Consider the following 25,721-nt stretch of genomic DNA (forward strand, 5'->3'; position numbering starts at 1 on the left):
TGATTCTCTTCATAATTTCAGCTCCATGACATTTAGAGGCAAGTGGTATCTTTTAAAATAATTCAGTCCTGTCCCTCTGTGATTCAGTGACCAACCACCTATTCCTAGGTTTGCAATTCTTAGAGGTGCTCTTTTGCCCTGGTCATCAAATCCCTGTTTTGCTTGTTGTCTTCAATACCACCTACTATTAATGGGGCTCAGTCTTGCTCTTACCAGTTCTTCTCCCAGAAGCCAACATTGACTTAATTTCTCATTAGCTCTGTCCCCTACATTATTTTCCTATCTAGTCATTCCTAGTCAATTCTTCTGGGCAGTTAACCTAGCCGGCAGAACAAAGCCTCAAGTTTTCAACATGGCATTAATGATCCTTTAGGAAGTAGTCCCAATTGTATCTGTCATTAAATTTCATTAGCTGCCCACAGCACCTTACACCTTCTTACCTCCAAGCTTGGCTAAGTTTACATTGGTCAAACAGATGCAGATTAGATATCTTCTACAAGAAATCCTTCCTTTTTGTGGTCCTCCTACGTGCTCCCACTGCACTTTGTGCATTAATCTATTAGAGTATATCACAAGGCATTGTGATCATCAAGTTACTGATATCTCCTCTGCTAGACTATTATCTTCCTGAAGGAAAGAAAAGGGAGTGGCTTGGACTTCATTTCATTCCCAATGTCTAGCTATTATTTGGTAGTCATTCAAAACTTTAAAAAATAAAAAAAAAAAATAATGAATACAATAGTTAGATTCTTAAGAGCAAAGAGTGTTGTCATAGACTCCTATGCAATCTCTTTAAGGTCAACCATAGTGCTTTGCACAACACTAATAGTAATAATAATAGCAACAACACCATCAACTACTATTGCAACATTAATAGCAGTTGCTGAAATTACTGGAGCATTTGCTATGTACCAGTCTTTGTGGTAAGTGACTTACACAGCTTACAATTCAATTTATCAGTGTTGAGCTGACAAACTTGCTATATGACAGCTGTCACATTGCATAAATTAACAACACTCTCTGGATTAATTGCCAAATACCATGTCACTTTTCATGATTTAAAAGTACTTCTATAGTAAACTGAATAAATTCTCACCATGGTGCCTACAAAATGGCAAAACTGTAAGCAAAATACTTAGTAAGCTTGACTTTCTAGAGACTATTCTTACTCATGATAAATGCATACTGGGCAAGATCCTCATCTAATTGTACATCTTTGCTAGCCAGGTTAAATCACATTATCAAAAGTTATCACTGTAATTTTGAACATACTCATTTTAACAGTCTAAGGAAAATTCAAATGAATACTTAATTTTTAATTTTTTTTAACTTAAATAAAATGATAGGGTTGCAGGTATTATTTTCTGAGTACCAACTCAAATTATTTTTAAATTGAAGTATAACTCACTGACACTATATTAACTCCAAGCTCAACCTAGTGATTCAATATTTCTCTACATTACAAAATGATCATCCTGATAAGTCTAGTTATGATCTGTCACCATACAACTATATTATGAGATTATTGACTATATTCCCCATGCTGTACATTTTATCCCCATGATTTATTTATTTTGTAACTAGAAGTTTGTACCTCTTAATCTCCCTCACTTATTTCATTCATTCTCCCACCCTCAGCCCATCTGGCAACCACCTGTTTCACCTCTGTATCAATGACTCTGTTTCTGTTTTGTTACGTTTGTTCATTAGTTATGCTCTTTAGATTCCACAGATAAGTGAAATCATACCATATTTGCCTTTCTCAGTATGACCTATTTCACTTGGCAAAATATCCATTAGGTCCACCCATGTTGTCTCAAATGGCAAAATCTCATTCTTTTAAACAGCTATGTAATATATTACATCATCTATTTTGTATATATATATATATATATGTGTGTATATATATGTATATGACATCTTTATCCATTAATCTACTGATGAGCACTTAGGTTGCTTTCATGTCTTGACTATTTTAAATAATGCTACAGTGAACATAGGGGTGCACGTCTTTTTGAATTAGTGTTTTTGTTTTCTTCAGATAAATGCCCAGGAGTAAAATGCTGAATCACATGGTAGTTCTATTTTTAATTTTTTAAAGAACCTCTATACTATTTTCCATATTGGCTGCACCAATTTACATTCCTCCAAACAGTGCCTAAACGTTCCCTTTTCTGCACAACCTCACCAACACTTATTTGTTGTCCTTTCGATAACAGCCATTCTGATAGATGTAAGGTGATATCTCACTGAGGTTTTGGTTTCCGTTTCCCTGATGAGTAATGATGTTGAACATACTTCCCTGCGTCTGTTGGCCATCTGTATTTCTTCTTTGGAAAAATGTCTATTCAGTTCTTCTGTTCATTTTTAATCAGCTTGTTTGTTTTCTGATGTTGTATAAGTTCATTGAATATTTGGATATTAACCTCTTACCATATATATCATTTGCAAATATCTTCTCCCATTCAGTAGGCTGCCTTTTCTTATTGTTTATAGTTTCCTTTGCTCTGGAAAAGCTTTTTAGTTTGATGTAGTTCCATTTGTTTATTTTTGCTTTTGTTGCCCTTGCATGAGGAGATATACCAAATATATATATATATATATATATATACATATATATACATATACATGTATATTGTTAAGACCAGTGTCAAAAACATACTGCCTATGCTTCTTTCTAGGAGTTGTATGGTTTCAGGTCTTACATTTGAGTCTTTCATCCATTTTGAGAGGTTTTATTTTTTGTTTTGTTTTGTTTTTTTTGTATATGATATGAGAAAGTAGTCCAGTTTAATTCTTTTAAATGTAGTTATTCAGTTTCCCAACATCATTTATTGAAGAGGCTGTTTTTCCCATTGTATATTCTTGCTATTTTTGGTCATAGATTAATTGATCCTGTAAGTGTGGGCTCATTTCTGGGCTCTCTATTCTGTTTCATTGATCTATGTGTCTGTTTTTGTGCCAGTATCATACCGTTTTGATTACTGTAGCTTTGTAGTATAGTTTTAAATCAGGGCGCTTTTACCTCTAGCCTTGTTCTTCTTTCTCAAGGTTGTATTGGCTATTCAAAATCTTTTGTAGTTACACATAAATTTTAGAATTATTTTTCCTAGTTCTGTGAAAAATGTCATTGGAATTTTTATAGGTATTGCATTGAACCTGTAGATTAACTTGGGTAGTATGTTCATTTTAGCAACATTAATTCTTCCAATCCATGAGCACAGTGTATCTTTCTGTGGGTTTGTGTCAAAATCAATTTCTTTCATCAGTGTGTTACAGTTTTCTGAGTAAAGGTCTTTTTACCTCCTTGGTTAGAATTATTCAGGGGTATGTTATTTTTTGATGCAAATGTAAGAGTAAATTGTTTTCTTAAATTCTCTTTCTGATAGTTTCTTTTTAATGTATAGAAATGCAACAAATTTGTGTATCTTAACTGTTCCTACAACTTTACTGAATTTATTTATGAGTTCTAATATTTTTTTGGCAGTGTCTTTAGAATGCTCTATAGTATTTTGTTATCTGCAAACAGTGACAGTTTTACATCTTCCTTTCCGTTTTGGATTCCTGTTAGTTCTTTTCTTTGTCCGATTGCTGTGACTAGGACTTCCAATACTATGTTGAATAAAAGTGATGAGAGTGGGCATTCTTTTCTTGTTTCTTATCTTAGAGGAAATGCTTTTAGCTTTTCACCATTGTGTTTGTTACCTGTGGACTTGTCATATAAAGCTTTTATTACATAGAGGTATGGTCCCTCTATACCACATTCTTGAAAATTTTGGTCATAAATGGATGTTGAATTTTGTCATAAGTGTTTTCTTCATCTATTATCACATGATTTTTATTTTTCAATTTTTTAATGTGAGGTGTTGCAATGATTGATTTGCATATATTGAACTATCCTTTCATCCTTGGATAAATCCTCCTTGATTAGTGTTTATGGTCCTTTTAATGTATTGTTGAATTAAGTTTGCTAATATTTTGTCAATGATTTTTGCATTTATATTCTTTATTGATGTTGACCAGTAATTATCTTTTTTTTTTATTTTGGTGATGTCTTTGTCTAGTTTAGGTGTCAGCATGTTGTTGTTCTCTTGGAACGACTTTGTAAGCACCCCTCCCTCTTGAATATTTTGGAGTAGTTTGAGAAGGATATGTATTAATTCTTCTCTAAATGTTTGGTAGAATTCACTTGTAAAGCTTTCTAGTCCTAAACTTCTTTTCCTCAGTTCTGGTTCAGTTTAATTACTCATAATTTGTCTGTTCATATTCTCTATTTCTTCAGACTTAGTCTTAGGATACTATACATTTCTAGGATTTTATTCATATCAATCAGGTTGTCCATTTTATTGACATGTAACTGTTTGTAGTAATCTCTTATGATCCTTTGTATTTCTGTGGTGTCAGCTGAAAATTCTCTTTCATTTCTGATTTCATTTATTTTGGGACCTATCTCTCTTTTTCCTTTGACAGGTCTGCCAAAATTTACTAATTTTTTTTATCTTTTCAAAGAACCAGTTCTTAGTTTCATTGATCTTTTCTGTTGTTTTTTATTTGTTTGTTTCTATTTTATTTATTCCTGCTTTGATGTTTATTATTTCTTTCTTTCTACTAACTTTGAGTTTTGTTTGTTCATCTTTTTCTAGTTTTTTGATTAGGTTGTTTATGTAAGACTTTTCTTGTTTCCTGAGATAGGTTTTTATCACTATAAAGTTCCCTCTTAAAAATGATTTTGCTGAGTCCCATAGATTTTAGATAGTTGTGTTACCATTTTCATTTATCTCCAGATAATATTTGATATCCATCTTGTTTTTTTTGATGACCCATTTTTTGTTTAGTGCCATATTGTTTAGCCTTCATGTGTTTGTGTTTTTTGCATTTTTTCCTCTATAGTTGATTTCTAGTCTCATAGCATTGTGGTCAGAAAAGATGCTTGATATCATTTCAATCTTCTTGAATTTATTAAGATATATTTTGTGGCCTAGCATGTGATCTATCCTGGAGAATATTCCTGGTGCCCTTAATAAGAATGTATTCTGCTGCTTTGGAATGGAATGTTCTCCATATATCTATTAAGTACATGTATTAAGTACATCTAGTCTAATATGTCACTTAAGACCCTTGTTTCCTTACTGATTTTCTGTCTACGTGACCTATCCATTAATATAAGTGGGGTAGTAAAGTCCTCTACTATTATTGTGTTACTGTAAATTTCTCCATTTATGCTTACTAGTATCTTGTGCATGTATTTATGTGCTCCTATATTGGGTACCTTTATATTTACAATTACTATATCTTCTGCTTGATCTGTTCATCATTATATAATGTTCTTCTTTTTCTCTTGTTACAGTCTGTGTTGTAAAGTCTATTTTATCTGATATAAATATTGCTACCCCAGCTCTCTTTTCATTTCCATTTGTATGGTACACTTTTTTTCCATTCCTTAACTTATGGTCTGTGTTATAATTGAAGTGAGTCCTTTATGGCAATATATATATATATGTATATATATATATATATATATATACACATATATATATATATATATATATATGTATGTGGGTCTTGCTTTTTTTTTAATCCATTCAGCCACTCTTTTGATTGGAACATTCACTTCATTTATATTTACAGTAATTATTTATTGGTATGTTAATCTCTTTCTTGTTGTTTAGCTCTTTTCCCTTTGATTTGATGACTCTCTTTAGTGTTATGTGTGGATTCCTTTCTCTTTTTTTGTGTTTGCATATATTATATAGTTGTGGTTTGTGCTTACTATGAGGTGTGTATAAAACAATATGTACATTACATGATTAAATTAATGATCTTTTTACATTTGAATTCAATGTAACAACCATTCATTTTCACTCCCTGCAACCGGTTTAGTGTTTTTGACCTTATATTTTACAACTTTTTGTTTTGTGTATTCCTTAACTACTTATTGTGAATATAGATTATTTTACTAACTTTTTCTTTTTAAATTCCTACTAGCTTTGCAGGTGGGTTTGATCTACTACCTTTCCTGAATATTTGCCTTTAGTCATGAGATTTTTCTTTTCTAATTTTCATATTTCTAGTGGTCATCTTTTCTTTTCCACCTTGAGAAGTCCACTTAATATTTCTTGTAAAATCATTTTGGTGCTAAACTCTTTCATTTTCTGTTTGTCTATAAAACTCTTAATATCTTCTTCAAATCTGAATGATAGCATTTCTGAGTAGATAATTCTTGTTTGTAGGCTTTTTCCTCTTATTACTTTAAATATATTGTACCACACTTTCTGGTCTGCAAAGTCTCTGCTGAAATGTCAGCTGATTGTCTTATGGGAGTTCTCTTGTATGTAACTAATTGTTTTTCCTTGTTGCTTTTAAGATTTGCTCTTTGTCTGCATTTTTTGCCATTTTTATTATAATGTGTTTATTGTGGACTTCTTTTGAGTTGATCTTGTTTGGGAATCCCTGTGCTTCCTGGACCTGGATGGCTCTGTCCTTTCCCAGGTTAGGGAAGTTTTCAGCTGTTATGTCTTCATATAAGTTTTCTGCTTCTTTTTGTCTCTCTTCTCCTTTTGGGAGCTCTATAATGTGAATATTAGTTACACTTGATATTGTACCCAAGGTCCCTTAAAAAATCTTAATTAAAATTTTAATTTAATTTATTTTTCTTTTTTCTGTTCAGCATGGGTGATTTCCACTACTCTGTTTTCCAGTTCACTGATCCATTCCTCTGTATATCATCAAATCTACTTGACTCCTTTAAGGGTATTTATTTCAGTTATTGTATTCTTCAGCTGTTTGGTTCTTGTATATATTTTCTAACTCTGTTAAGCTTCTGTATGTCTGTGTTCATCCAGTCTTCTCATTGAGCATCTTTATGATCATTATCTTAAATTCCTTATTGGGTGGAATCTTTATCTCCATTTTCCCTAGTTCTTCTTTGTTTTTATCTTTTTCTTTTGTTTGGAGAATATTCTTCTGTTGTCTCATTTTGCTTAATTTTCTGTTTTTATTTCTATGTACTAAGTAGTTTGTTAATATTTCCTGATCTTGGAAAAATGGCCCTATGTTGGAGATGCTATGAGGCCCAACAGTACACTCCTCTCTGGCCATCAGAGCTATATACTCTACGGGTGCCCCTGTGTGGGCTTCATGAGACCTTCTGTTGTAGTGGGGACAAGTACTGTGGCTGATTAGTAGGTGGAGCTGCCCTCTAACATATTTGGCTATCAGGCTCTGCTTCATACTGAAGCTTTCAGCAACTGGTACCTTGTGCAGCTGGCTGCCTGGCCTGAGGCATTTCAGGGCTGGTGCCTGTCCACTGGTTGGTGGTGCTGGGTCCTGGTAGTGGGGGCCCAGGTGGTAAGGCCCAGGACTGGAGCCAGCCTGCTAGTGGGTGGGGCTGAGTCCTTGGCCCACTATTAGTTGGGGCTTGGTCCTTACACTGTTGTTGCTCAGCTCAGGAGATTCTGGGATTTGTGCCAACTGGCAGGTGGGTAGGTGAGCCCCGAATGCCTATGAGCTACAGGGAGGATTCCAAAATTGTGCTTGTCAGCACCAGTGTGCTCGTAGTAGAATGGGCTCCCCAAATGGTTGCAGCCTACATCTGTATCTCCAGCGGGAATCCTAGTTGTCACCTGCCCCTAAAGGAGACTCTCTAAGATCAGCATTTGGGTCTGCCCTAGGCTCTTTTCAAATTACTGCCTCTACACTCGTCGTCAGAGTGAGTGAGATTTTGTGGGCATCCTTTAAGTGCATAGTCTCTGTTTCTTACAGCCATTTTCCTCTCTCATACACAAGCCACATTTACCTTTAAAGTCAGATATTTTGGGGGCTCATCTTTCCATTGAAGGGCCCCCAGGCTTTGGAGACCAATATGGGGATCAGACACTGCTCCTTGGTGGAGAACCCTTGAAATTGTGATTATTCTCCCATTTGGGGGTTGCCTACCTGGAGCTGTAGGTCTTGACTCTATTGCGTCTCCACCCATTATACCCATCTGGTTGTGGTTTCTTCCTTAAAGTTTTAGTTGCTGAAAATCTTTTCTTCAGGTTGTTCTCATTGATAGTTGCTCTGTAAATAGTTGTAATTTTGGTATGCTCATGGGAGAAGGTGAGCTCAGAGTTTTCATACTCTATCATCCTACCCACACCTCCCACTGTATACTTTAATAACTTTTGACTACCTATATTTTTGAAAATAATATGGCTTCCCCATTATTTGATGTACTACAGCCTTCACAGATATCTAGATTTTGTTGTGCAACTCTATTTTGAACTATTATATGTGTATGCAACATTATCACAATAATACACGTTTAAAAAACCACTCACAATTCCATCATTTAAGATTTGTCTAACATCACTTTTCTATAACTTCTATGGATTATCAACACACATATTTCAAATGCTGCAATTCATGATACATAAAATTTTATGTTTTACTATTTTATTTGTGTTTACATTATAATCATGTCTCATTGTTTCATATATTCTCTTTAATTCACCTTTTAAGTCATTGCATTACATTCCACTGAATTGATGTACTATTATTTGCTACACCACTACTATATTACTGAATAATTTTGGTTGCTTCAAATATCTTTTCCTATTGGCAAGAAAGCTGTAATAAATACCATTGTTCATTTTAGACTTACTTCATTATTTCAGGATGAATTGCCATGCGTGGGATTACTAATTTGAAATCTATGCACATTTCCTATTTATTGTAAGAGATATTAATGCTCTAGCTTAAACCTGAAATCTTTTTTTTCCAATCTTACTCATAATTTTGTAAATAAAAACAATATAATGCACTGAAACTTTAAAGTATCATAAGAAGCACATATAGAAGAATGAACAAAACAGTCAAGAACCTCCCTTATAAAAGTTAAATGTAGACAAGACAGGGTTAAAAGTAAAAAACACTAATCATTTAATAAATATGTATGGACCAGATACTGCTAATTAATTTTAATCCTATAAGTTACTTTTTTATGTCAAGAAAATTATTTTTCAATTATATTCTAAGTGGTTAATAGAAAGGCTATATTTCAATTTTTTACTATGATTCAGAATATCTTTCTTAACATTGTTAGTAGTGTAATTTTTTCCTGTTGATTTTCATGGAAGTTTTCAAGTAGATTGTTACATAATTTACAAATAATGAGAGCTTTGCACTCCACTTTGTCTTAGATATTTATACATGTTAAGACTGTCTTGCAAAAGATAAAATAAACAGGTGTTTTAAGAAATTTTGAAGTGCTGACTCAATGTTTAAATTACTTCACATAACCCACAAAGCAAACCGATAATCACAATACTGCTAACTGAAAGTTTAAAAAGGGAATGGAAAGAATAAAGTTTCATTTTTGCTTTACAGAAATATGAGGTCAAAAGTTGTATACTCACAAATGCCAAATATGAAGGAAAAAATTGGGAGAAGTGCTGTTTTCATAACTTCTAAAATTAAAAATAAACCCAACCTTCATGTGCAGTATAAATCTTGAACTAAACGTACGTTAAGGTTAAAGTGATTTGAACCATGTATGGTGAATATGGGAACTTTCTTTGTAAAACTCTCAATATAAAGTTATAGACTATGACAAACATGGAACAAGAAAATATATATCTTTGACACTGAAAATATTTAGATCAATAATTGTAGAATAGGAAGAATCATATTGCTATGGAGTGAAATGGTTTTTCAATTAGCTCACAATATACTTTCAAAAAACATTTTTGCATGACTATATAGGATCACCCTAATCATACTATAAATTAATAACAAAATAAAATGTACATGATAAAACATATTTTAGTCTCCAAAATATGTACTATATATATTTTTAAATTTCTGTTTTATATTAATAAAAATGGTTTTATTGAATCTAAAACAAGTATCCAAATATGTGCTTAAAATATTTATGGTTACCCCAAAATAAAGTGCCTAGAGAAGAAATTGGAAACTCAGGTGACTATGAATCCATTCTACTGAATTCTTATATATGTGCTACAACAGCTTAAGCAGTCAGAAATGTCAATTAAAAATTTTAAATGTTTCAAAGAGTAAATTTTAAATCATAATTAAATACAAGTATTTTGAAAAAATTAATATTGACATTAAAATGCAGTATTACACATAATTCCAACTGCTTCCTAAACTGTTTACCTAAAATATTTGAAATACTATGATTTTGTGGTGCAGGGAAATTTTATTTAATTCTCTGCCTATACTGTGTTGACAATTTCTCACTTTGTTCTAATGTGAGTCTAGCCCCAGTTACAAAGTACTATTAATATTATCAAGTAATACTTCCTGGAAGTACAGAATTAAGCTCTGACACAGAGTAATTTTAGCTTATTCTGTGCTGTGCAATTTCTCTAAGTATTTTTATTTCTTTGTTTGTAAAATACTTTTTGAATACTCTGCTAACAAAATATTTTTAATCATTTTATGGAGTCATATGATATAAACAACATTAAAAAAGTCTTCCATTCCTTTCCCTTATATCTTAAGAATTAGAGCCATTCTTTGTGATCTTTATTCAGCTAAAAGTTACTTTTTAAGATAATTTCAAATAACATGGGGATTTGAGTTAATGAATATAACGAGTAATTCAAAATGTCAAGTCTGTCTTGCTACATAATAGCTACCATTTCCTGAACTTACTACATACCTATGGTGGAATTTATTAGCTATTGTGGAATGCAAGTTATTTAACAAATATTTACTGTCTACTATGTTCAGAGCACTGTATAATTCAGCAGTAAATAGAGGAGTAGATACAGTCCTTGCTTGGAGCCTATGACAAGAAGGATCTGACTCCAAGTTTATCTGTAATGTCTAGAGATAGGATTTTAAGTATTATTCTATACGGATGTAAACAATGACACACCACTGTGCAATGGGAATGAGTGAATCATTAAGTTGAGAGCTAGCAGAGAATTCATCCAACTGTAAAAAACAAATCAATTCTTTGGGGTCACAAAAATGGCACAAAATTTGTATAACTCACAATAAACATTTCTGAATTTCTACAAATATTGTTCCCTTTCATATTTCTAGCCCCATGTGGACCTATGTAACAACAGACAGTTTGGACAGTACTAAAGGTTGGAGATAGTCTTCTGCCTTTTACAAATAGCAGCAAAAATCTAGAAGATAATGTGAATATTTGATATTTGGTAGGGAAAGACCTGCAAAGACAAGAAAGCCTGGCAAATTCAAGGAACAGAGGGGAGACGGGTGTGCCTGGAATTGAGTGAGTAAAAGTGATTGGAGCAAGAAAATGGAGGTGATATCAGAGGGGAGAGTGAAAGGGGCTGATCATGGAGCCTTGTGGGCACCTGAAATAAATTTGTTTTTTTTTCCCCCAACTTTATTGTGGTACTATTGACAAATAAAAATTGTATATATTTAAAGTGCACAACTTGATGATTTGATATAAGTATACATTGTGAAATGATTACCTACAATCAAACTAATAAGCATATCCATCACCTCACATAGTTATCAATCTGTGTATGTGTGTGTGTGTGTGTGTGTGTGTGTGTGTGTGTGTGTGTGTGTGTTTGTGGTGAGAACACTTGAGATTTACTCTCTTAGCTAATTTCAAGTAAATGATGCATTATTAGCTATAGTCACCATGCTGCTCCATCTTGTAACTGAAATACATCTTATAAATGAAAGTTTTACCTTTTGACAAACATCCCCCATTTCTCCACCCCTCAGCCCCTGGTAACCACTATTCTACTCTCTGTTACTATGAGTCTAACTTTTTCCCATTCTTCATATAAGCAAGATAATGCAATATTTGTCTTTTTGTGTCTGGCTTATTTTCCTAAGCATAATGTTCTCTAAATTCATCCATAGCCTCACAAATGGCAGAATTTCCTTCTTCTTTTAAGGTGAATAATATACCATTGTATATATATGTATATGTATACATCACACTTTCTTTATCTACTCATCTTGTTGACACAGCTTGTTTCCATACCTTGGCTACTGTGAATAATGCTGTAACGAACATGGGAGTGCAGATACCTCTTTGAGATAGTGTTCCCTACCCCGTTTGGATACATACCAAGAAGTGGGATTGTTTGATAGGAACCTTGGCAGACATTGAAGCGTTTTAGACAGTGCAGTTATATGATCTGATGCATGATTTTACAGGATCATTCTGCATGCAGAACTGACAGTAGGCTGGAAGGATGGGGTAAGGGAGGAAACAAGGGAACGAATGTGGAGGATATTCTAATATGAAGGTGAGATGTGATGGTACCTTTGGCTAGGACTGTAGCAGTGGAAGGGGAAAAAAGTGGGTGCCAACAGGATTTGGCTTTATCCTTAGGTTTTATTTACTAAATAAATGGGACGATGGAGTTGCCCTTATTTTGAATGGAAAAAGAGAAGCAGGGGTGTAGGTTCATGAAGGAAGATCAGTAGCTCAAGTTTAAGTATGTTGAATTTGGCATCTGAGTGGAGAGGTCAAGTAGGAACCTTAGTATGCAACTCTCAAGTGCTTCCTGTCCTCACTTCTCTGAGCCTATAGGTCTGTATATTTCAAAGCTGACCAAAGATATTCAGTGATTTTGACATTTGGGTTTTCTTCTTACTCTGGATCACACTGTCTATTGGTAAATTACCACCTGGACGCCACAGTTATTTCTATTATCTTATTATTCCCAGGCTTAAGCCAATATTCTCTTAAGTGTAAAGGGTCATTATTGTTCTCTGTTTTGTGGGCTTCAATTTAAAGGAACCATTTCTAATTGATAATTACACGTTGTCCTTTACCTGACAAAATTTAAGCATTTTAAAGGGAAAACCGTATTTTCAACTTTTAATTCCAAAAGTTCAATGGCATACATACAGAAAAGGCAAAATATACACTTGAAAAATTGAAGAAATATTCTGTGTGAGTAATGTGATATAGTTATACAAGTGATGTGAGAAAGGCACAGTTCCAGATTTCAAGGACAATAAAGTTGAAACAGAGGAATATTCAACAAAGGAAGAAACATTTTAAAATAAAATAAAAATGAATGAAAGGAGCAAATATTGCTCCATGGGAGATGTGTAGCATAGAATAAGAAATGAATTGACATTAAATACCAAGAGATTATAAACTACTGAATAGAAGAGTCACAAAGTTCAATTCTGATCAATTGAAAGGAGTTTAGTCACAAATCTACATTATGTAAATATAATTTATCTCTTTGAACAAGTAACTTTCTTCTCACTCTCTCATATAACATCTTTTCTTTTATGAAACAAAACTATATTGCAAATGAAATTGGATCATACTTTGTACTTACTAGACTTGGTTAAATTACTTTCAGTTAACTAGTGTTAATATATCTGTTTCTATGGAAATAATGATAACTATGATTCTTCAGTAGGTGGTTGTAAATTAAGCTGGTCAGATTTAAGAACAAATCATTTTGTGACAAATGAACAGACAAAAATTTGACAAAGTAAAAGGAACCAAATGATTTCTGGTTTTTTTCCTTCCTTTTCTTTTCCTTTTTTTTGGATAAATGATGAAATGCTTTCTTTACTCAGAGCTGTGAGCTTGGTTTTCTATATTAATTGTGAAGACCCTTTACTGTACTTCCTTGAATGCTCTTCCATATAGCTTTCACCTTTGCCTTTTAACACTATCCTTTCTAGTTCTAGTTTAAAGCACTGGCTTTTGCTTGTTCCCTTTGATGTAAAGAACTAGTCAGTAGCCCAATGGAATTATCCTTTTTCTTTTCTTTTTTCTTTTTTCTTTTTTTCTGAGCTCTAAGAACTTTAGGTGCTGTTTATAGTTTTTCTTACTGTCCTCAGCTTTCAGAAGAATATATATATTTAACACTGCATTCTTCCATACGTAACAATATACAGTGTACTGAAACATATCCTCTACAAGGTTGACTAATTCTGCTTTCCATTCTCTTTCATACCACAATAACTAAATATTCAATGTTTTTATCCTGTCCAAAGGAACTTTGAGAGTATTCATTTGAACAATCAGATTTTGTTATTGTTGTGAACCCAGTCACAACAGCAGCTTACACTCTTCAGGGAACACTCTTAAAAATCACCTTCTGTAAAGTAAGGGCAGAGCTTCTTCTGTTATTGCTATTTTGTTTCTCTGTTCCTTGGCAATTGTTTTTGATTTTCATTTTCTCTCTTTAGGTTTTTACTTTCCTCAAAGATTATGAAGCTGCATGGAAAGCTTAACTTTCTCATGCATAAATAAATAATATATGAAAATGGTGTTTATAATAATATATTATATAAAAATATACATTTATATATAAAATATATTGTATATATATAATTTTTTTATATTCCCATATAGAAAGTATATCCAGGTGAAGTCACTATAAATAAATGAGTGCCTGGGAAGCTCAATGTATATCAAATCCCCTAAGAAGAAGATTTCTACCCAAAGATTTATGCTGAAACTCCTATTTTAAAAAATGTCTCCTTCCAATTAGAAAACAAAATTACCTGATGATATTACCTTTTATTTATATCTATATTTTCTTATTTTTTACTTAAAAATCATACATATAGAATTGAACTAAATAATACTCATGGAGATCTTGGGCAAGGAATAATGAAGTACCAGAATGCAATACTTTCAGTAATGTCCTATTGGTTGATTACTGTTGTATAAACATGATATAGCTATAGTTTCATTAAATGCATATTATACTGAGATCCCTATTCATTTGCTCGAGCACCACAAAGTCCATACGAACCAACCCCTACTCTGAAGTTTATAATCTAGTGAAGAAGCACATTAAAATGAGAAATAGAGAATATAGAAATAAAAAGCATGCTAATTGGATGTAGAAAATAAATATAAAAATCACTAGAAAGAGATTTGGGGTTGAAGAATAGTTAGAGAGGTTGGGACATGTGGAAGATGTTGAGAATGGAAGTTATGGATAAGCAGAGGCTGGCAGAGAGGTCTCTGCCTCTCTGATGTAGTAAAACTAATGTGAAATGAGTGTGGTGGTTAAGGGTTGAGGAGATAAAGAGGTTTCCAATTTGCATAAAGAATTAGTAATGAAGAAAAGTAGAAAATTGTTATATTATTAAAAGTGTGATCAAAGAGTGGGTGATCTTAAAATGTACTTGAAGGGATAGCCATAAAGGAACAAACTATGAAAACTAATGGTGATCATATTGAAGGAACATTTAAACGTAGGTGTGCACAAGACAGACTGACAGAGAGTAACTTCAGGTGGAAGATCAGGTATGGGGAAAACGACGTTAATTTAGAGGTGAAGATAGTCTAGACCATGTAGGTATAGAGAGAGAAGTTAAAATGCCAGCAGTCATTAACAGAGAAAAGCAAGATTTGGGGGGCTCAATCAATGTGGTTGCTTTCCCACAGCCTTCCATGGCAGGTGCAGAACCTCTGTGTGAAGCACCTTCAACCACACATCCACTCTGAAAACTTAGAATGTAAGCTCCAAGAAACTAAGGTCTAGCCTGTAGTGTGTGTGTGTGTGTGTGTGTGTGTGCATGTGTGTGTGTGTGTGTGCATGTGTGTGTGTGTGTGTTTTAACTGCTACACTGCCAGTGCCTAAAACAGAGCCTCACAACATGAGTTTAATAAATATTTCTTGAATATTTACTATTTTAAAATATATCTTAAAGTCCACCTTTCTTTTGAAGCTTTCCCTACCTCTTTCAGTTAGTAAAACTTAAGGTGGAAGACATAGATTTTTGGAATCAAGTAGACCTGTATTCAACTACTGACTACTTAACTTTTCTGATTTTCAGTTTTCACATTTGTAAAACAGAGAATACTATTCATCTTGCAGTGTTATTATAAGGTTTAGAGATTATCAATGTAAAGTACCTAGCTTACATTCAGGTACATATTAGTTACCCAATCCACGTAGCTATTAACCAGGAGCAGGTGTCACTCAATCATCCTCTTTTCCCTTTGATCAAATCTTGTATATTTCTGATTTATAACATTTATCACTTTGCACTAGAGCTAATATGTCTATCTTCTCTCCCGCAGTACATCAACATTTTAGTACGTCAAATACCAATCTTTTTAATGTGCCTAAGAAGTGTCTCTCTCAAAATTCAGCATAAGCCTTTTCTCAGTCAAGTTGTTTTGACCTACTCAACTGGACTTCAGTTCTTTCTCTTCATGTCGTTTCCTCCTGTATCTTAAAAGTACTTAGGTTTATGTTTGTCTTCACTTCTGGAGTATGAGCTCCATAAAGACTGGGGTGTTACTTTCTATTCATACATCCTGGGGACCTGGTAAACTACCCTGGGCATACACACTCATTATATGAAAGAGGAGATGAGTACAAAAATTATACAGAGGATATCTTCTACAGAACCTATTCTCAGAAAGAGAGGAGGGGCTAGTGAAACAAAGAAATTAAATGCAGACAGAGTTTAGGAACTCTGTCCTGCAGAGAGTTTTGATTAAGCAATCCAAGGTGCCATGAGAGTTTAGAGAAGCAGGCCTTACTCATGTTTCTTTATACACTTGCTTTGACATTGAAAATAGTGGCCACTGTATTTTATTTGAGAATTGGTCTGTGTGCTTGTTACTCATTCCTGATTCCAAGAACCAGCCATCACAGGATCTCATTTCGTCAATCAGAGCACTCACTAATCTCCCACAATGTGCAGAGCAAAAAGTTGGTAAAAATGATCATTAGACATGAAGATACTGGTCTCTTCTGAGATCGGCAATCTAATTAGACAGACAAGAAGAATGAAATGAATGTACCCAGAGTCAATTTCATATCATTCTCAGATAAAGTTGACACCACTTTGGTGATATCAGCATATCAAGGTATAAAGCTTGGATATGGAAATTCAGCCAAAACAGTGAAAAAAAAATCTTTCAATTGTCATTTGGTGTCTTGTAGAATAAACAAATTAATGCATTTTGTGTTCATTTCAACTAGTTGCTGTGGGCTTAGCCACAATGAGTATGAATATATGTGTATATCTCTCTATATGTATATATATAGAGATATACACATATATATACTAAGCTTTTTTTCTTTACTCCTTGAATCTAAACTTATTAATCTACTTAAATTAAAGGGGAGATATCTAACTAAGCATTGCAGGGCATTTATAAAATTCAAAAATCTATTCATGTGTTTGAAGAAAACCATTGATTTTTTTCCAGGAAACTATGATGCTCTTGTGCATATTATATTAAATCCAAATCTTAATTTCCAATATAAGAAATAAAGTACTTTGCCTATTAAAAATTATATAATATCTATACTTTCAAAGTATGGCCTCTGGTAGATAATAGGATAAGTAGGGCAATATTTCAATATTTATTGATCCATGTCTAATGAAAAAGAGAGCACATTATTTTATTTTTAAATGGATGGTATTGGTAAAATGTAGCTATTTTAGTGCCCTAATACCAACATAAATCTTACAGTTTTCATTAATCTTTAAGATTGGTTTATAAACATTGAGGGGAAAATATTTTTCAGTATTACATTACATTCACTTTTTAGTATATATAATTTATTTTGATACACTGTTTTTTAGTGTTATTGTTGGAGAACTCAACGTCACTGAAAAGCACATTTAGCAAAATGTAAAATTAGTTTTAGCTTGTAACCTTTTAAAAAACAATGTAAATTAGATAGCTATAAATGCGTGCCTAAAGAAAACAACAAAATGTATATGTAAAATCAAAGTGATGGTCTCATAGAGGAGATTTAACGTAAATGGCTACCAGTAGACTCTGAACAAAATGATCAATACTCCTCTTAAAAAAAAAAGCTTTAACTGTCTAGTGAAATTATAAGGATCTCATAAAGATGTGCAAACCAAAGATAGAGTAGCTGCAGTACGCCTGGAAGTGGCTAAGCTCCTAAGCAAATCATCCCTATTAGTTCCTATTCATGATTTAAATTATGCTTTTTTATCTGTTCATAACATGCAGCACTTTTTAGCCTCACATTTCTAGGCATTTTAGCTTTTGCTGACATAAATGCATTCCCAAAATAGAATGTTACAACAATTTTCTGCTAGACATTTAAGCCCATTTGTGCATTTTATTTTAAGATATTTTTTTTGAAACTTCTAACTGTGAGAGGTCTGGGAAGGTGGTGTTAGAATGAATGAGAACTTGTTTTCTAAAGCGACACTGTAGACACTTGATCTACCGTTAAAAAAAAAAAAATCACAGCTTCCTACCTTGAAAACAAACATCTCACGGCGAAGAATAGCTAGAGTGTTAAAGTTCCCATCACAGATGTTGGGTTTGGCTCCAGGATAGGAAGGTCTGCCAGTGGGAGGCCGGGGAGGTTTGGGCCGGTCATTCTTCCTTGGGTCAGCTGGAGGATTAGAGCGGTGTGGGGGCACTGTCGGTAGAGGTCTTGTTGGTGGAGGAATCTTGTCAGGTGGACCTTTTGAAAATATGAGGACAGCACTTGGCTCACTTAAAACTGGAATAGTGCTGGAAAATATGCTACATAGGACAATCACTTATCAGTGGAGGGTTCAGACTAAGCAAGCTAAGAGGTCTTTAAGATTGTATACTTCCTGAAAAAACAAACCATCTTACCCAACAAACCATTGCCAAGTCTATTGGAAACTGTCTTTATTGTGCTGAATTCTGGATCCAAGTAACTAGGCCTTCTTTGTTAATTTTTAATGATTTTTAAAATAGCTTCACCACAGCCCTTATTGGAAAGTCTGTTTTCAAATCGTTTTTTGGAAGTAGGTGGTGTATTAATTATAAATTAATTAAAATGAATACTAGAACCATGCATGTAATCTCCACCAAAGTTAATCCTAGATTTTGATAGATGATTCTACGCAAATATTTCTAATACTGTTAATAGCTCATTGACAAATCAAAGTTTATTCTATCCCTATGTATCTAACTGTATTTTATCAACTTTTCCTGACTTTCATTATTTTCTTCTAATGAAATGTTTTCACAGATTGCTAGAAGAGTGTTTCATTTGAATACTGAATCTAAAACACCTATTAATTAAAACACCACTAATAAAATATTAATGTAAAGAAGTATTTCTAAAAAGAGGTTTCTAAATCAAGCCAAAGTTTATAGATGTAATTTGGTACAGATGTAAAGCATCATTTCTCAAGGGATTTATGTTTTTAAAAAGAAATACAGAGCTGTTCACACTTATTATTTAGATATGGAAAGAATACTCTTTTGCAGACCTTCAGTCTAGACTACTAATTCATGAGGTCATGAGAAAGAGCCTCCTTTCAGTTAACTACTTTGGCAGAATTTCTGATGACACACACATAGGCATTGGCTAGCTCATTCAACATATGAGCTATTTAGTTTTGAGTCCCAGACATTTCTCTTTTCTCAGTATACCCCAAATAAAGAGCAGCACAAAAGTTGACCTTTTTTTCCAAAACTGTTAACCTTGAGAGAATGGTCACCACTGAGACATTGAACTTGAAAAATTCATGAATGCAAAACAGATTAGTGAACTTAAACTATGATATTTAAAAATGCAAATGACATCTTCTGAGTACTGAATATTACAGACAGCACACATTTGTTTTTGTATTGTAAAATGAAAGCTTCACTTCATTAATTTAGTAAAGCATATTCTCTATATGTTAATAATACATGTCAAGTTCTTAACAATTTTGTGTGAAATAAATGTCTTTATAAAGGTCAATGGTCCTATTGAGGGAGTTAGGATTATAGTAAATATGTGTAATAGTGTTTCTTCCTTTTGTCTTACCTTGCATTCATTGACTGAACCCCATAAATTAAAATTATTTTACTCTACTAGAAATTTATTGTGAATTATGTGTTAGTAAACTTAGCCATTTGTTACCTTTTACCTCTTAGTCAATAATTACATGTTTTTGAGTTCATTTTGTTACATCCATCACACAAGAGTATTTTCAGCATTTTCCAAAGTGATTTGTCTAGCATCTATCAACCATCAAATATCATAAACTGAGAATCAATCTGTCAGCTTTCACCAAAGTCTCAGTATCTTATATGAAAGTCTCCTATGACTCATTGTTTTTACTGGTTATATTCATTTATTACATTTTTACCAGAATTTTAAATACTAAAGCTTAACTGACCTTTACTATACTTTCAGGTTTCAATTAAACTCAGTAAGTTTATCAGTGCCTAGACTTTCTCATTATCTGCATATTAAGATATCTGGGATTGTTGCCAACCAAACTTGATTGATAGAAGACTTTTATCAATAGACCAGATTTTTTTTTCAATATTTATCTCTCTAATATAATTAGAACATCTATCTCAACAAAGAAAACAGAGCAGAAATTCTGCACTTCACTATAGGGTTAACCAAATAGAATCAGTGGTAACCTACCATATATTTTCTGGATGCCCTGCAAATCATCATTAGGTAGTTTGAAGTTGTCAGTTTCCATGTACTGGTAAAATGGAGCCATGATGGCAGTGGGGTCATTGGAATGCTCCAGTCCCAGAGCATGTCCCAGTTCATGAACCGCTACAAGAAATAAGTCATTTCCTGTGCAAATGAGAAGAAAAGACACTATTATAACTAATATCCAAGTATAGAATTGACAAGGACAAATGGTGTTATCAAAATTTTACCCAAGAAAAATAAGGGGAACTTTCTATTTCAACTATCAGTGTGATTTTATCATTGGATTATCTATGGGCAAAATCCAATATGTGATTTTAAAAAGGGGGGTTGTTGGTGGGGAGGTGATGATAGTGAAGTCACAGAAATTTAGAAACTGAAAGAGAAGAATAAAGAATAAAAGTTGAAGAAAGAACATTAGCATCAGAAATTGGTACTACTGCTGTTGAAATATTCTTCCAATTAGAAAGCATGTAATATACTATATCTCACTTATGTAACCTTCATAGTGAACATAATTCTAAGAATTCAGCAAAAAATATAGGTTAGTTACAATCCCTCCTTTTACACAGATGAGTAAATTATTGCATAGAAGTGACAAATCTTGTCAAGAATAGCAAATCTTTGTATTTACAGAGCTGTGACAAGAACTTAGTTTATTATAACTCCTAGACAAAGGCTTCTCTTTCTTAGTAGCCTATAATAATGTAAAATAAAAGTCATAGGCTAGCAGTCATGAAAACTAGGAATCTAGTCTTAGCTCTGTAAATACAAATTCTAATCAATTCATACATAATCTGAACAAAACGTATTTATCTTAGAGGGTCTGTTTCTCACTGAAAATAAAAAAAAAAATCTCTTCCACTAGTAGTAAATGTGCACAGTAAATCTATTTAGTGCAAACTCTCAGAGATACTTTGTCTGACTTTGTTCAGTCAAGCCCCTGCTAATGGCCTCTACGTGTTGTCCACTCCTGGATCATCATAACTCAGCTCCTGAGGAAAAGAGCCAGTCCTCCATGTATCTTTGTAAATTCCAAAAATTTAGTCGAACCACATGAGCATCAATGAGTTGGGGCTGTTATTCTTCTGTGGTGACAGATACAAAGAGAAGAAAGAGCCTAAAATTAGAAATCATGATCACAAAATATCAAATATAAGAGATTATTATTACCTTAAGAATGCATTTAAAGGAATTAAAGAACATGACTTAAAGACAAAACAGGGAGTGAAATTATAGGGTGAATATAGGGAAAAATGTATAGTGGGAGAAAGGACAACTTCCGGTAACTGTCTTTGCTTAAATTTTTGTTATTTTTTTACTGCCTGCAAGATAGTTCCACATTGTTGGGAAATGCAGAACAAGTTTGTTTTTAGAGGAGGAATTATAATGATTTGAGGAAGTAAGGACAGAGAGTGGAATTTCACAATGTCAGACAGTGGAGAATAAAAAGGCACAGGAGTTCAGAGATACTGGAGAACAGGATTTTTTTTAAGATGACACTTTGAGTTAAAAAAACAAACAATGAAACATGCTATCAGGGATCATCTAGTGAGCATGTGCTAGTCACAGGCAGAGATAAAAAACAGAAGGAAGGAGGGAGTCATTTAATAAGAGATGTAGGAACTGTGAGACTGTTTGTGAGTATGTAAAATAGGGAAAAGACTTCAGGTTGTCTCTCATAGGATACTCAGAGGTGAGAGGAAGGTAGGGAGAAGATGAGTCACAGGCATTTTTATATGTCAGACATCTAACACCAACTCTGGAATGAACACCTCTGCGATTTCATATCAGAGACATCTTTGTTAAGATACAAATTTGATATAGATGAGACACTGCAACTGCAAATAAGGTGCAAAGTGGTAGGACACATATATGCTCAGCTTCTGGGCATACCCACACCCAGAAAATACATGTAAAGTTTGGCTGGAATATGCCATCAGTGGGCTGAAAGTGAAATAATTATTTTTATCAAAAACCAACCTAGGGCTTCCCTGGTGGTACGGTGGTTGAGAGTCCGCCTGCCCATGCAGGGGACACAGGTTCGTGCCCCGGTCTGGGAAGATCCCACATGCCGCGGAGCGGCAGGGCCTGTGAGCCATGGCCACTGAGCCTGCGCGTCCGGAGCCTGTGCTCCGCAACGGGAGAGGCCACGACAGTGAGAGGCCCGTGTACCGCAAAAACAAAACAAAATAAAAAAAAAACAGACCTAATGACAAAACAACGATCCATCAAGCAACCAAAGGACCAACGAAAAACAAGGCAGTGGAACCAAGAGCAGAAAACTCAAGGGTTGGCATTCAAGGTTTCCAGGAAGCTCTGGTGACAGCTAAGCTCAGCAAGACCATAGCACTGGTTTGGAAAATACTTCTAGACTCTCCTGGCCTTCTTTTGTCAAAACAGATACAACTTCTTTGTCAGAAAGTCCCAATGTGGCTTTATAGGGATTATGCCTTGTCTTTTTTCTTCAAAAGGAAAAGAATCCAATCTTCATAACTTCCTCCTGTGTATCACGTCCCCTTCCCTAGGAAAAATGTATCCTGAACTTTGTTTGTAGATAAACATGTAGGAACTCATTCTCTCACTCTTGGTCAGATAAATATCGCCGTTAATTATCCATCAACATTTTGGACCTTGTTGAATTAACAAGCATCTCAAATCTCTCACGGGAAAATAGTGCTTTAGTCACTTTTTTTTTTTTTTTTTGGCTAGTAAGAGAAATGAAAATAATAAAAAGTAAATCAAAATGATAACAGCAAAAGTCATTACATTTCATGTTCACTTCAGATCAGTCAAGTTTTTCTAAGCATCTTTTCCAAGGGTGGAGTGATTCCTCATCTAAGGACTAAAGTAAAGCTTTAGAAGAAAATTAATAGGCTCAGGACATGAACCTATGACCTACTGAGTTTGCCATAGCACTTTTAATCAGAAATACTGGCCAAAAGCTCTAAGTAATTACCATTCTTTAGATGATTGGCAATAATATAATTAAACCATACTTGCAGCTTCACAATAGTTTAAAAGGGTAAGTTGTTAAATGAAGTACCACCCTGTGATTTGAACGCCACTTGGAACAAAAGTTGTTGGCACATGATGAGTTTTAGACAATTAAAATCCACCAGACCTCTTTCCTAATGGTGAAAATAATAACTGCTCCTGTAACTTATCATTAATTCACATGATTCAAGATTCTCAATTGTAATATGCCTTGATCTTATCATCATGCAGGCAATAAAGGAGAAATCAGCTTCCTGGTTCTTAATACAGAAATAGTACTTGCTTCTTTTGCAAGATTCTGAGTTTTGAGTTTGTTGCTTTCAATTGAATCTCTAATCTTCTTTCCTTTGTATACTCCAATATAATTTCAGGATACTGAACTGTATATTATGAAATATAATGCATTATTTATAATTTCCTTGTCATAATTATGTCTCTATATTTTATTCTAAGCTCGTTCACCCCTCCATGCATTTTCATATGCTGTCCCCTCTGCTGACAAAATACACTGAATATAAAAAATGACTATACAATATTTCATATGTAAAAATTGTTATACATGATTCTGACATCTATAATCCTGTAAACGTATTCAAACACTAGCACCATTGACTCTATCTCCGGTTTCTCCCTTACTTGTGGCTGTCCCAGTCCCTCCAGAGGCAATCACTAACCTGAGTTTGAATTTCTCAACTCCTTACTTATATTTAATCAAATATGTGTGTTTAAATAAATTATAGCTTTATAAATATAATATCATTCTGTATGTTATCTTCTGAAACTTGCTGAAACTCTGCATTTGTTTTTCTAATGTTTATCTTCTTGTTTACCTCTTTGTCAGTCTTACAAAATCTTATTAACATTTTAAAACAAAACTCAGAAACACCTCTTCTGTGAATCCTTCTCCAACTCCCCAGGTAAATTTAGTTCCTCTGTCTCTGTGTATCCTTGGCTTTTTGTACATAACTTGATTATAACACATATCATAATTGCCCTGACAGCTTCTGATGCATAGAAACTCTTAATTTTTACTTGTAGGTTAAATGATTGAGAACAAATTTGAGAAAATTCATAATTTCAAATACTTAAATACGTAAATTTAAAATACTTAAATCCATGTCTAGAAATAAAATTCAGAAATCATCATAAAATCTTTGATTAGTGGTAGTTACCTCAGTGCCTTCTAAATAGGATGGGCCTAAATAGGATAGGCCTCTTAAACCTCTGTCCTCTCACACTATCCACACATTGGTTTTGCTAGTTGAGAAGTTAAAGAAATATATGGGATCAGCCTCCAAGATGGCTCAAATAATTCCCACCTCCTGGTATTTCATTGTATCTGCTTGCTAGAACAGAATACTACAGAAGTGAAGGTACCTGATTTCCAAAGTTAGGTCATAATATACATCATGACTTCCTTGTTGATTATTTCTCTCTCTCTCATTACTCACTCTGGAGAATCCAGCTCCCATGTTGTAAAAATAGCCCTATATAGAGGGGAGAAGCACATGTGGAAACCTGAGGCCTCCTACCAACAGCTGTATGAGTGAGCTTAGAAGTAAATTCTCCAGCCCTTTCAAATAATTGCAGCTCCAGCCAATAATTTCACTGCACATTCATGATGTACCTTGAGTCAAAACCACCCAGCTAAGTGCTCCTGGATTCTTGACCCTCAGAACTGTGTGATAGTAAATGTTTGTTGTTTTAAGTTGTGGGGTGAATTTTTTATGCAGCAACAGATAAGTAATATGGGACGTTTTAGCACTCTAATTCCTCACCATTTGGTTAGGATTAGGAAACAGGAAAGAAAAGCTGAACAAAGAAAAGAACTGAGTAGAAAAAGAAGCTACTCTGAAGCATCTGAGTATTTGTACAATAATCCTGAGATAAAAAATTGTATTAAATATTGTCCAGTCCAATTATCTCTACATAAACTGAAAGGTTTGGCAAAAATTCTAAGTCTGAGGGAAAGTCTGTGACTAAAAACTTCCAAAGATAAAAATATCAGCTATTTTCCTGTCTCATATGTTCTTTCAAATGTGTAAAACCTTGTACCTTGGTTGCACCTTTATTTCTATTCTCTTTGCACTTTATTGAAGAAAGTGTCTCTTTCTTGGTGAACAGTAAAACCTGTGGTCCCTGCTGGAGAGCCAGAAAAGTCTTGTAGACATGTGAAAAAAGAACAAGAATAAAATACTATGTCTTGAGCATTTATTATGAACCAGAATTATGTCACTGAATTTTTCATTGAAACTTCATGACCCATACTTTCTCACTCCCTTTCACTTGCTCAGTCAGGCTCTCCATACAAAGGAGAGTTGGGCTCTAAACTACATCCAGGCTGCCCACCTCCACACG

General features: G+C 33.8%; 1 protein-coding gene across 1 annotated transcript in view; it reads right to left on the bottom strand.

Moving 5' to 3' along the window:
* Window positions 1-25,721, bottom strand: part of MMP16 (matrix metallopeptidase 16) — a 352,820-nt gene that overhangs the window by 102,219 nt on the left and 224,880 nt on the right. The window contains exons 5-6 of the mRNA XM_024732918.1: window positions 20,349-20,510; window positions 18,199-18,410 (exon numbers count right to left, since the gene is read on the bottom strand). Of these exons, the coding sequence (XP_024588686.1) occupies window positions 18,199-18,410; window positions 20,349-20,510 (374 nt within the window). The remainder of the gene's footprint in view (window positions 1-18,198; window positions 18,411-20,348; window positions 20,511-25,721) is intronic.

Source organism: Neophocaena asiaeorientalis, unplaced genomic scaffold (genome assembly GCF_003031525.2).
Source record: "Neophocaena asiaeorientalis asiaeorientalis breed wild unplaced genomic scaffold, Neophocaena_asiaeorientalis_V1.1 scaffold555, whole genome shotgun sequence".
In the NCBI taxonomy this organism is placed as follows: domain Eukaryota; kingdom Metazoa; phylum Chordata; class Mammalia; order Artiodactyla; family Phocoenidae; genus Neophocaena; species Neophocaena asiaeorientalis.